General features: G+C 30.5%; 2 protein-coding genes across 3 annotated transcripts; one reads left to right on the forward strand and one right to left on the reverse strand.

Moving 5' to 3' along the window:
• The first annotated feature begins 771 nt into the window (after positions 1-771).
• LOC116766387 (facilitated trehalose transporter Tret1-2 homolog) lies at positions 772-5,301 on the forward strand. 2 transcript variants are annotated; one of them, XM_061522947.1, is made up of 4 exons: positions 772-850; positions 947-1,087; positions 2,292-2,427; positions 2,574-5,301. In XM_061522947.1, the coding sequence occupies exons 2-4, from the start codon at positions 968-970 to the stop codon at positions 3,818-3,820; spliced, it is 1,503 nt and encodes a 500-aa protein (XP_061378931.1). In that variant the 5' UTR covers positions 772-850; positions 947-967; the 3' UTR covers positions 3,821-5,301. The 2 variants fall into 2 exon arrangements, with proteins under 2 accessions (XP_061378931.1, XP_061378932.1); XM_061522948.1 differs by lacking the exons at positions 772-850; positions 947-1,087 and having other exon boundaries at positions 2,293-2,423.
• Positions 5,302-11,076: 5,775 nt separating this feature from the next.
• LOC116766290 (achaete-scute complex protein T8-like) lies at positions 11,077-12,716 on the reverse strand. The gene has a single exon (XM_032656100.2). It carries the CDS (start codon positions 12,628-12,630, stop codon positions 11,446-11,448), a length of 1,185 nt encoding a protein of 394 aa, XP_032511991.2. The 5' UTR covers positions 12,631-12,716; the 3' UTR covers positions 11,077-11,445.
• Between the last annotated feature and the right edge of the window lie 1,203 nt (positions 12,717-13,919).

A 13,919-nucleotide genomic window follows, 5' to 3' on the forward strand; every position in this document is an offset into this window, starting at 1 on the left:
GACCTAACCGACGGCGCATACATACATATTACGTATATAATAATTTTTATCTAGAATGACCTCAAACAGACAGACATGACAGAGGTTGAAGTCCGTTTATGTACCGAAGTTTGTTGTTTCTTTATATATCTTATTCAATTAATAACCCTTAAACCCTTCCAATCCATCTTTCAGTCCCTTAAACTCCAAAACTAAGTATTCATAATCTTTCAACGTTCTACTTTTCCTTGACTTTGGAGATTATGTTGTATTACTTTTCTTAATTAACAAATTTTTTGATACTGCCTGTCTCGGTCAATGCTCTACTTTGTTATTCCTACTTGCCTTGTAAGATATTAGGAAGTAAAGAAGGGCGACCGCTTTTTTACTTCTTTTTAATGACAAAAGATATATAAAAGACTTTTATACTGAAAAAATTAAAACAGTTACAGTAATTAATTATTATTAAAGCCCGAAGTCTTTTAAATATCTTTATGTTTAAGAATATAATTTCAAAGCTTTCAACAAAGGAATTCCAGTTTTGTTATGATTCCAAAGTAATTAAAAACTGCCTATGAATATTAATGACATTCAAATTGTAGTTGTAGATAAATTAAGCTGCTCATATTTATTAGGAAAGCTTATAAGAATGTCAATATTACCATTTTATTTTAATAAAATTTGCCATCAAGGGCCAAGTCGGGTCACGACCAACGTTACAAAATAAGAAACAAGTTTTAAATCCTCTTCCCAAACTTTAAGTTGGAGTAAATCAGTTCTTATTCAGTTTCGTACAAGAACGCACTTAAATTAATATTAAAAAACCATTAGTCCAGATAACTTTACACAGCTGATTGTTCCTGTTCGTATTGTTAGTTGATTTATACGTCAGAAATATGAATACGAATATTTATTTATGGGTGATAAGATAATAGTTCTGACTTGATTGAACTCATTCCTTGTTTAGACGCAGAGTCAAGTGGTTCATATGATGGACCACACGTCGGAGTTAGAGAAAATTAACGTCGGTGGAAACGAAAATGGAAAGAGCGAAACGGAAAAAACTTACAGTGAAGTGGAATCGAGACATTCACCTTTTGCTAGACAGGTTTATTATTTTTAATTGTGTTGTTTATTTTTATTCGGTGATTTTCGATTGTTCGAAGTCGATTCCTTTTGTTCTAACAAATACCTTTAAACTGACTGGCAGTGTCTTAGTAATTAAATATTTTGTTGCTTATAAATTTTTGTTTCATTGATATACGTTTTTCTTAGTTCTTAAATCAAAGTTCTGTGAAAAAATCAAATTAAGTAGAAACAAAAGTGGATTAGCAAATAAACTGAATAAAATATATGTTTATAGTATTTCGTAAGCTCTCTTTAATTTTGATATACATATTAATTTAGATACATTACAAAAATATATTGCAAGGTGTCTAAACTTGGATTAAAATATGTAATGTGATACTGTGATATTATGTGTCTTATCTGGCAGTGTTTGTCAATGTTAAGGAGATTGTCCAAACTGTTTAATAAACATCGTAAAATTTTAATGTGAATGAGAAAAAAAAGAAAGTATTTTTTTTCATTTATTCGTATTAAAAACTTGTCAAATATTCTAATCGAGATAAATAAGAGCAAAATGATAAAGAAATATTTTACAAACGGAGTTAGTTTTTTCGTTACAAATGGGATTTAAAATATGATGAGAATATCAAAGTATCAATCATAGGAATAGTGAACTTCAATTAATTATAGTAATAGCAAAATACGTATCCTTCTTATCAATATATCTAACAAACAATAGTACAGTGAAATTAATTTATTTTAAATCAATGCTTCATGCTTATAGCTCTTAATGATTCGAAATGTTAGTATCCCATACAGGCAATAAATTTAGTATGTAGTGTTTATAACTTATTAATAAATTGTTTAAGCTTTATCAAGTAACCAAACCAATTCAAGGGTAACCAGGATGACTCATTTTAGTTTTAATTTTATGCCTTTGTTTGCAGATGATTTTGTAAGCTTTGAGAATCTATCTTTGAGAGCTTTATCTATATATATATATATATTAAGTTTACTAATTTATTGAATCTTCCTAAGCTTTCTATGTATTCATTTTAATCAACGGATAGCTCTGTCAATTAATTAAACTACGTACTATGTAACTACTTTAAAGTTCAATAAAAAGCCTTCTAGTATTGTTGACGTCAGCATAGTCCTTCGCTCCATTCTTTCATCCTCCCACATTAACACCATACGTGCATTAATAATATAAGTAGAATGAATTGAAACTTATCCTTTTCCAGGCATTTATTTCAACGGGAGCGTTCATGCTGTCGTTTGGAGCTGGTGCCACAGCTGGCTTCTCATCAATTCTTATACCCCAATTGAAGCACGATATGAAAAATCATAATTTCAGCACAGAAATGGAATCATGGGTGGGTAGGTAAAAATTAAATTACTAATTTGCAATTCTATTTAATGTTATATGTTGACGAATTAGTTATTTGAGTGCTTTTAAATAAATAATAAAGATTTTAAATTTTCATATGTGGAAATGTTGTTGAAGTTTATTCTTAAATTTGCAGCGGCCATGGCTTCATTGGCGCTTTTGTTTGGTAACATGATATCGGGATACTTAATGGAAAAAATGGGAAGAAGAGCGTCACAGATTTTGTTGTCTGTCTTTTACATTGGAGGATGGACTATCATTGGATTTGCCGGCAATATCCATTTGATTTTATTTGGACGATTTATAACAGGATTTTGTCAAGGATGGTTAGGTCCATTAGGCCCTGTTTTTGTTGGAGAGATAAGTTCACCGGCATACAGAGGGTTATTTTTGGCTGGTTTATCTTTAAGCATAGCATCGGGGGTCTTTATGTCACATTTATTTGGAACATTTTTACACTGGAGCCATGCGTCTTTCCTTTGTGGAGCCTTCCCTCTTTTTGGATGTATAATTCTTTATTTTGCACCAGAATCACCAGCATGGTTGGCTTCTAAAAACGAAATCGATAGATGCATAAAAGCTTTTCAATGGTATAGAGGAACGAGCGCAGCTATGAAAATGGAACTTGATAAAATGATAGAAGACCAAACTAAGAAGAAGGAAGTGCAAAGTAAACTGAAAACTTTAACAGTGAATATAAAGAAGCCTGAGTTTTGGAAACCCTTGTGTATAATGATTGTGTTTTTCATAGTGACTCAGTTATCAGGTATTAATGTGGTTTGCGCGTACGCAACAGATATAATGGAAGTTATTATAGGAAACAACTCTAACACTTACGCTGCTATGTTAGCTATAGATATATTAAGAGTTATTGCTTTGGTTTCAGCCTGTATTTTACTTAGGAGAAAGGGTAGGAGACCTTTGGCTCTATTTAGTGGAGTTTTTACTACATGTTCTTTAATACTCTTGGCTATTTATTTATATATGTTGGAAAAACGCATCATAAGACACATATCACCGATAATTTCACTCAGTTTGATGGCTATTTATGTTTTTGTTTCCAACTTGGGGATATCACTGTTGCCTTGGAATATGGTTGGTGAATTATTTGCAACTGAAACCAAGGGTTTGGGTTCTGGAATAAGTGTAATGATGACTTCTGTAGCTTTTTTTGGTACCATTAAAACTGCTCCAGCCATGTTTAAAAGTTTTGGTCATCATGGAACTTATTTATTTTATGGTATATCAACTTTATTTGGAACTATATTTCTGTACTTCTACCTTCCGGAAACAAGAGGTAAAACTCTATTACAAATTGCTGAAGAATTTAGATACGGAGACAAAGGAAGAAAAAAAGAAACTACTGAATTGACCAGTGTATAACGGTAAAGTTGTAGTGAATAGGTACTGATTAGCTAACATACTAGCTAGCTCATAAACTAGCAAATTTTTCTCATTTAGACATTAAATGATTTTTAACATATGTAGAATAGGTAATTATCAATAACTTATTCTTCGACGTTAGTTCAAATTGTCACCCGTTTAGTGATTTATGTATTTAATATAATAAGTGATTAGGAAATAGCGTTTGTTATTATCTATATATAAAATTAAGTCAAGAGAGATAACAATGAATGTCACGGGCAGTCTAACAGTATCAAGAAATTTTATCTTCTACTAAATTTACTGTTTTATATCATTCGGCAACGTTTTATAGCTCGATAAACATTTCGGAAATTTGCTTAAATTTTCCAAGCAATGATTAATTATGATGATTCAAGAAAGTTTATGACGCTTGGCGTGTACTTGATTATAAAAAGCGAAGGTCTATTTCACAGTACGTTAGAGACGGACAAGTGGCACGCGTCGTCGCTAAATTACAAACATCTTCCTGTTTTGACACGTGGCTATGACCCATGAAGTACCACTCCATGATTCGCTGACATCTGCAAGAAATTTTTTCGTACTCTAGAAATTCCCACGTTGGAACTTGGAACGCGACATGTTTTTGTCAGAACTAAAAAATCAGGAAACCATCTGGGTAGTGGGTATTCTATATTTAGTGACTCTTAATAAATGAAAGTGTAGAAAGACCTTTACGTAATTTTTTTGAAGCTTAAGAAGTTTTAGATGTTTATTATTTTAGGAACAATATTTAAAACTACGTATTACACCAACTACGAAATATTTAAGTAAATTACATGTGTATATTACGTAAGGTTTGCGTCAATTTAATATCGCAATTTGTTATCGCTATTACATATTTGTCTCTAATTGTACTTAAAATTGTGTTTGTGATCTCTTTCTGTAGTTTTTAAATGTTATATTGTCTATGGTATTTCTAGTAAATCATTATTCTAATGTTTTTTTAATGCAAATAAATAGCTAATAACTATCCTATATTAGAGGCTTATTTTGAACCAAACCAAACGAGGATTTGTAAAGAACGTGCCTCTTTACATTTACTTTTGAGTAGTTCCTGTGCATTCATTTGTTTATTATTAACGAAATGCATATCATATCATGATTTTTTGGTTGATGGAAACGGAACGAATATTTAATATCACACAATAGGACACGTGGCGGAAACTGTACACGTGTTATCAATTAGGCAGGAATGTTATAAAAAAATGACTACAAAATAAGCTTCACCCTTAAGGGGGTGGAGTCGAAGCATAAAGAATTGTACTGACCAATATTTTGATATCATTTGAAATACATTTGCCATATTAACAAAATGATTTTATGAGTTCTTATTTTACACAAAAGTGAATCTTTACATTGTTGTATTATTTATTATACTAACATTCAATTACGTAATCACTATTGATAAATGTAATGGAAAATAAATCTGTCTTCACCCAGTGTTTGGTTTTATTTTACAGGAAATAATGCGTAATTCTAGATGTATATCCTTGTGTATCAAGGATTAAGTGTGTGAATGCAGAAGTAATTAATTTATTATATATATGTAGATGTTTATAACGAAATGGTTCAGAAAGGTGAACTTGCCGGGCCCCTAAACCTGTTTAAGAAACGATATTGGGTTATTCAATTAAGATTTTATAGAAAAAAGGTTTCAAAATAAAAATAAAATACATTTGATGACTATTTCACTTTGCCTAGTAATAAAGTAATTTGTTATCTTTTTGTTTAACTGTTTGATAAAGATAACTAGTATTATTATGAAATACTTTTAACACTATGTATTTATTATTTTAACTTGTTACAATGTTGTGTTTAAATTGTATATATAACAATAATTAATGAATTAACTGATGCATGGACCACAATTGTAGCGACATTTGGAGGAGATATGGTTGCCCTGCTTGCAATATGTTCGGAATTCCGGTATGGTATGGGGTGGTTTAACATTTAAATAATTTACTATACGGTTGTAACAAAAAACACTCCTCTCTTTTAAGGTCATATGTTTGAAAATGTCTTGTTCGTGGGTTTGTTATTGATTTCAATGAAAACAAGTTTTCGGTTCTATATGTCCTGATTATTTGAAACAAGTAAGTAAGTATTATATTTGAAATAAGTAATAAGTCTGAACATGCTTTTAACATGATAAATATTAGAATATAATATAGTAAATGAGTAACTCTCATAGACGTTTCATTTATATAGATAGTAGGTATTTGCCTTAAATTTTATAATATTATTTTTAAATATATGTAAATCTTCTAAAGCGAGACAGAATTTTTCAAATTGTATCATGTCAATTTATTGTATATAATCCATTGTCTTTCTTCCTTCTTGTTTTAAATATATTTATAACTTGTGCTAGCTATATCTCAATTTGCTATTTTATACTTGTTTTTGTAGCATATTTTCATAAGTCATAAAATTAACATGACAGACGGTTTCTATTTCTATTCGCAATTATATAATTCTACACGTGGTACACACGAGCGAAGATCAACTTAATACTTACTATGCACCATAGACCTTTGACATTCAATTCCAAAGCATTAACATAAAATCAAAATCTTAATGTATAATATCTCATTCCGACAGTTATCATTTTATATTAAAATAATTATATTGTTCTGTTATTGCCATTAATGTTCTCAATACATGAGTTATAACCTGATAAAGATTTAACTGCTTGTTATAGTGTAAAGTAGGCGATAGAGTATGTAAATTATTATGACAACAAAATTACATCGACAAAGATAGAGCATTTATATTAAAACTGTGTACTTTGTTGAAGTAAGTGAAAAGCTCGGACAACTTTATATTTTACTACGTGGATGATTTTTTTAAAGAGTTATTTAAACTAGAAGGTTTATATGCAATTAATTCAAGGAGTTTTGCGTTTATAGCTAGCGGCAAATAATCAATACAAAGGACAAAGATATGTTTAATAAAGATTTTGTATTTACACAATATAAACAGTGATATCGTTTCATTGTAAGTTAACAAAGATTAATAATTTATGTTAATGGAGCTCAATATTAGATAAAGGCATTAGGTTTCACACGGAGACAGAAAAGTTTAAATTTAGGAAATGCCTTTTAATTCTATATTTTTAAATGCTCATTTAAGAGAACGATTTATAATCAAAGAGTTATATTATTTTAGAATTTAGATGAGACGAAATATTACAAGAAAATTAAACTTGCGTAAAGAGATATACGAAATTTACTCAACTCTTTTTTCATATTGAAAATATTTTTCGTGCAAGAGAAATGTATTTAGATTAGAACATATACCGTTTTTGTTGCATTTAAAAATATATCAAGTCATTGATGTTGCTACTTTTAATGGATATGTAAAATGCATATATGTTGTAAAGGTACAAAGTCGGACTGTTAATACATATTAAATATAAACACATTACACGTTCTGCTGTGTGGTGTTATTACGAATAATCAAGAATTACTGACTTGTTTACACTTTGGGCTAAACTGATTTATCTCATTCTTAATTTGATAGTATACAGTTTATTTATATGAATTCATAAAGAAATAGCATTATACATTATGTGGTTAACATTAATATAAAGCTGAACTGTACTTCTTAAAACATCTTAATTGCTTTTATTACTAAATGAAATACTAAAACAGTTTGTATTAAAAGACAATATAATACAGTTTTATATTATATTATTTTAAGTTCGTAAAAGTTTTAGTCTAGTCATGTGGTTCGGTTTAAAATAAATCAACACCGAAAGATTTGAAACGAATTAATGTAATTGTAAAGCATATGCCACCATGACTTTTGGCTTCAGTTAATTTAGCGTTTTTGTTTGCAGCACCAGATGGGCTTCGTACACCGTATGGCGGAGTCTGGAGATCACTGTCTCTTAGATTATCTGTTACGCTAAAAAATACTTAAGTATCCTACCTAAGTGTGTTTGTATCCATAGATACTCTTATTATTATAAATGATATAATGATAAAATGTATTTTTAAAACGTTCAAACCTGTATGAAATATAAATGGGAGGACTTTTTAAGATTAATTTTACCTTTCATTATCTAAAATAGCATTAAATATTGTATATCTTACAAACAAATACTATCTTAATTAAGAAGAAAACCTATTTCTTTATATTTCTAATTGTGTGCTACATAAGACTTCGATATTTCTAGTAAAGTTTTGAATGTCAATTTATTTGATAATTAGATTATAAACTGATCCACCTAATTGTTAAGAATTCTGTTCGATACAATCGTGTCAATGAAGTGCTTCATCAAGGCAATGAACTGATAGCTTATCAATGTCCAGTGTCATTGAGACTAAATAAAATTTAAAATATTATTAATTATTTGTCAACTCTTTCAAATAATCTCCTGATTAAACATGATCATTGAAAGATTACAGTTAATTTGTACGTAAAATAAATAGGTTTCATCGTTAATATATAGATTATAGAAATAGTTATTTTTATATTCCGGTTATTTATTGTAATTTTTTTATTATTCACAATTAAAGATCTTTTTTCTATGAACACTATTGGACCTGGAATATTATATATATATATATTTCGATCTCATATGTTAATTATGGAACAAAATTTAACAACAGCAATGAAGCAAACAATAAAACATGCGTGAAATATAAATCAATTATATTATAATAAATGTACTCTATATTTACCAATACCTTTTTATACTATATAGAACAGATCTTTTTAATTTATTCTCAAAGGTTCTTGCGTCTGTAGCCTTGAGCTTTTGGGGATATTATTCTTAGCTAAGAAGGAGCTGCATAAAGGGCATTATAAGCATAGCACACAGAGATTATAAGTCATCTTAATCTGAACACGTGGACTTGCAACGATATTTTTTTGCGTTCCCATGAACTCTGCGACAATAGAGCGACCTCGATGAAAGACGCCAGAGCTACGCAAGAATAAGTATTACAACAATGGGGTTGCTTCTTTGACTTTAATATAAGAGGATGCGGGATCTTGATACTGGTTTGTTTCTGTTATGTTTTATATAATAATTTGTTTAAAATTATATGGAGGTTCTACCTTAACATACTTACATTCAATTAAAATACTAGTTAACAACAGATAGGATTCGTAAAATTTTTTGAAACTGTAATTATTATAAGATTACAAGTGCAGACAATTAAAATGGATCAAAAATATCATTGACATATATATACTTTATCATATATATGTATGATTTTAATATCTGCTGGCGATAATCTTACACATCATTTAATTACGTAACTTTAGATAGATAAATGTACCTATATTTAAAGTATCAAGACTGCATGAGCTAGCAACAACACCTTAAATAAAAAAAGGACATAGCGTCTCGTAACGGACATTTTGGTGCATCGATCTTTCTTCATTCTATAGTTACGCCAAAAAAGATTTATATTCCCACGAATATAGTATTTATACATATCAAGCTTAGCTTTTGTGAACTTAAATTATCAATGTGGTAATGAAATATGTATATATACATGTATGTATGTATATATATATATATATATATGTATGTACATAATATCATACGTTCATTAGTCATTTTGGTAATATATAAAACATCAGAATTATTTTTGAAACATGTAGTCATAATGAGATCTCAGATTTAAATGAAAGAAATATTTTCGGATTATTACGCGAATTTTTTTTTTTAAACTACATACTCCAGACGTATCGGTTACTTTGCAGCAAGCGTGATCACGGGCAGATGAGATCGCTGTTGCTTTCCGGATTACTACGCGTATTTTTCCAAAATATTAGTTTCATTTACATGTAGTTATATTTCAACCAGACTTGTATTTTAGGAGCTGATTATATATATTTTTCTCTCTTATAAAACCTAATATATCATCTAAAAATTAACTAATAAAACATACTAAAGGATGATTACACGATTAAGAAATACATGAAGAATAAAACGTAGACTGAGATCTAAAATAATAGATTTTTTTTTGTACCAGACAGACCTGTTATCTAATGATAAATTTTATCCGATAGATAATAATGTAATTTTGAACCAAAGTTAAAACAGAAATCAAAACGACTAGTCATGATACACCAAAAGATTAAATGAAAATTTTTAAATCTAAAGAGCTCAAAAATATTAATCACACTGAACACGGCCTAGCGAATGAAGCGGAAAATGCTTAAATGGAATCCCAAATAGCGAGACGTTGCAACCGTAAAATATGATTTAATGTTTAAAAAAAATAAAGTTATTAAAATTCTTACCGTCCCGGAAACAGGATATATGTGGAGAGATGGAACCTATTTACAAATATTGGGATTTTTAAAATTCTTGTATTTAGCTGTACAGAATGTGAAAAAACGTTTTACTTTAAACGTAGAACAATTGCGAAAAGTTACGAAGAAGATAATGTCTTTCATAATGATGCTGTCTTCTTTAATTATGAAAGAAAACTTAAAAATGAAATGGATCGGATTTAGGGTTACTATAAATTATTTATAAAGTCATATAAAAAATACCGAAATTAGTAGAAAAGATTATGCACTGACGTTGAACGGTTCTTTGCATCCGAAATTCTTTTCAATCTCTCCCTAGAATCTTTTTTTTTAAGGGTAACGGCAACGCATTACAATCACAATACAACCGCCGCCCTTAACGGCCACGGGACTGGTTCTACAATTTCGGTTATCTTTCAAGCCATGATTAGTTTGAATTTAATTTAACTATAAAATGAGTTAGTTCCTTAATAATTGATTCTGCATATTTTTTGTTAAGAACGCTGTGCTTTGTGCTGAAGAACACTCTGTGCTTTACAGGAATGAAATAGATTAAAGTTAGTTTAAAAATATATATGTATGTACATATTTTTAGCACAATAAAAGAAAGAATTAAACAAGTTCGTATAAATTCTATTAAACTGTGGTTTATTTCATAACGCTCAGTTTGTTTGTGGCACCGACCTCGCGGTCTTTTCAAACAACGTTTTAAGTAGGTCATTTAAAGTTGAACAGTTTTGCTGCATTACCATAGGGGTTTGTTTTAAGGGGTTGGCATTCAGATGTGTCGTTAATGGTGTGATTAAGATTATTGAATATCTCAAATTAGGTGAAACAGGGTATAAGATAACAAAAAAATAATTAATAAAGCATTTAATTTATTACGTTAAAATTATTCTAACATCACATAATTTTCAATTCAAGGCACAGTTTGTATTTTATAATAGTTTGTAATTCGGTGCCTCTATTATATTTATTTACACTAACTAATATGAGCATAAAAAGACAAATTGATTATTATAAATACAATAAGTTAAATTTAATACTAGTGGACTTAATAACAATTATCAATGACATTTATATTAAATTTTTATTTTAAGATAACTGTGATAGATAAACTATTATAGGCTAAGTTATCATATATATTATAAGCTGTTATTTTTCCAATGACCGTTACAGAATGGAACACCTTGCGCCCGTTTCGAGTGTACTCTTTGGCGACGACAGCTGTATGTTTTTACTTTTTTCACATAGTTACATAATATTTACATCAAATTTATTTTAATGGAATTACTTTACAAATTTTAGGATCAAGTGCTGCTTTTAGGAATAGGTCGCGCCTGTCTAGTTTTCTCTTGCCACCATTTAAGAGTCTCTTCGAATTGTTCACGATCTTCTGGAGTAACTTGTATGTCTGGTAGTTCCTTTTTAAGGTCGACCTCGTTGTAGTGATGATCTAAATATTCACTTTCTTCCTTGAATTTATATTGATTATGTGACAGCATCAAATCTGGATTGATTGCTTCTAATGGCAGCTGTGAATCTTCTTCAAAGTTGCGATGAATATTTTGTATTGTTTCAGCATATTTAACTTCAAAATCTCCATCATTCAATGCAGCTTCTGGTTCACAATAGTTTTGTTCAGGAATAACTGTGAATTGTTCAGCTGAGTTAGGAAATGGAAAGTGTGTTTCCAAAACATGAGAGTGTATTTCCTCCGCTCCAAGAAGGTCAGATGAGGGAGTAAGTGGGTTTCTAGATTCATCTTCCTCGTATAAGTGTGGCGTGGAAACTAATTGAAAAGTTTCAGAAGGTAAGTCCATATATTGCTGAGTTGGGAGTCGATGAAGGGAACTGTCCAAATCATCTTCCTCCATATCTTCATCATCAAGAGCTGGTGAATTTAGGGAATAATAACTTCTTTCCTGGCTGTTGTCTCTAGGAGATGAAGATGCTGGTGATGGAAATGATTCCATTGATGGTCGTGACATATTTTCTTTATCTCCATGCCCTATATTAAGAAGATTCTCTAGATTTCTAATATATTCTACAGCCATACGCAGTGTTTCAACTTTACTAAGCTTTTTATTAGGGCCTCTATTCGAATTCGCGTTTTCGAAAGCTGCAGCGACCTCGTCAGGTATATGTCGCCGTAAAGCAGCAAAACCGTCGTTAACTTGACGTACACGATTCCTTTCCCGCGCATTTCTTCTCGCTACCGCTAGTGGTGTAGGGGTACGTGTAGATTCATCAGGAATATTTTCACGTAGCTTAGGACGTTTAGCTAAGACAATATTATTTGGTTCTGAAGCACTCACTAGCGACGTCACTGACACTGTGTTTTGGGATTGATGTTTTTGTTTCTTTCTCAAAATTATGATTTCACGACGGACGTTATCGTTATTGCTTATATTTACAGAATTATTCACAGATTCTTGGAGCACCTGCTGTTTGAGCGGAGAATTACGGAACACAACAACACCTATGGAACTCATTTTCGTTGAGTTTCTTCACATAACTGTTCACTTGTGATTAGTGGTAGTTTGTTAAATCACGTTATACTTAGGATACTGTTAGGTGGCGTCAGGGCGCCGGCCGCGATAGGAATGGCGCGTGCCGAGTTGCACCTGGGGTGGCTCGCGGCTCGCGGGGGGATAAACAGGGGTAGGTACTTACGTTTACTAGCACATGCTTGTAGGGCGGAATGGGGAAGCGTTGATGTTCTATGATGGCTGTTCATTTTTAAAAGTGAATCTTTTGAGAAAAATCTTATTTACTCATTTTTGTTTTAATTGGTGATAATTTTTAAGGTATATAAATAAAAATGAAATTATTAATTATTTCATATGTATTCATTTATTTATAAAAGGATCTTCTTTTCTTTTTTTTATTACATTTCCTTTAGTTTATTACTTATTTATCAAGTGGTTGCTGATGTGAAAACTTTGTGAACCTTGACGTTAAGTTGCTCCGCGGGTTACAGAGGACAATAATTTCATGGGGTGTCGCACCCAACTACAATCGTGTATGTGTGAATGGCACACACATACATTGCCATTTTTAGATGAAATGTGTAGAGACATGCGAAATAACGGGCGCAGAGCCGTTCGCGTGTACAAAATGTAATTTCTAAAGCGCATACGCATGAGTTAATTCATTTCAAGAAAACAGTTTATAAAAAACTTTAAATTCCTAAAATTCTTTGGTGTCATATCTTACTTAATTAACGTAAAAATTTATATAGTCTACTAGCTTTTACGGAAATAAAACAAACTCCTACAATAAATTTAAGATTAATTTTAAAACATATATTAAATACTGATCCAAATTAACTTTAGTACAACATGGAAAAAATGTTTTATTACAACTATTTACTTAGTCCAAGAGATATGAATTAATTGCTTCTTCTAACACTTATTGTGTATGTGTGTGTGTACGCCCACGACAGCTGCGCCTGCGCTTCTTTGTGTGATGGCACGCGCCGATCTATGACCATTCTTTAATAGCTATTTCACATATCAAACGTATTGGTTGATACAAAAATAATCCTTCTGTCTGATTGTCTAAGGTCGATTTTGTAATAATGATGAAAACCATTGTACGTTTGTATAAAAGGACAGGGAAAGGGTTTTAGTAAACGGTTTTTTCGAAAACAATAATTATTAATGGTTTTGATTTGGTTTTAAGGTAAATGATATCAAGGCTTTTGATTACTGTGTAATTTTACTGTTATGTAGAATTATACAATTTTAGAGGAACTAAGAAGAGCAATAAAAATCTTGCG

The sequence above is a fragment of the Danaus plexippus genome, chromosome 15, assembly GCF_018135715.1.
Source record: "Danaus plexippus chromosome 15, MEX_DaPlex, whole genome shotgun sequence".
Lineage (NCBI taxonomy): Eukaryota > Metazoa > Arthropoda > Insecta > Lepidoptera > Nymphalidae > Danaus > Danaus plexippus.

Bases quoted from the DNA above. Each gene is read 5' to 3' on its own strand.
- LOC116766290 (XM_032656100.2), bottom strand. From the start codon at position 12,630: ATGAGTTCCATAGGTGTTGTTGTGTTCCGTAATTCTCCGCTCAAACAG.
- LOC116766387 (XM_061522947.1), top strand. From the start codon at position 968: ATGATGGACCACACGTCGGAGTTAGAGAAAATTAACGTCGGTGGAAAC. The intron at 1,088-2,291 runs GTTTATTATTTT...ATCCTTTTCCAG, and splicing joins ATTCACCTTTTGCTAGACAG to GCATTTATTTCAACGGGAGC. The intron at 2,428-2,573 runs GTAGGTAAAAAT...TTAAATTTGCAG, and splicing joins AGAAATGGAATCATGGGTGG to CGGCCATGGCTTCATTGGCG.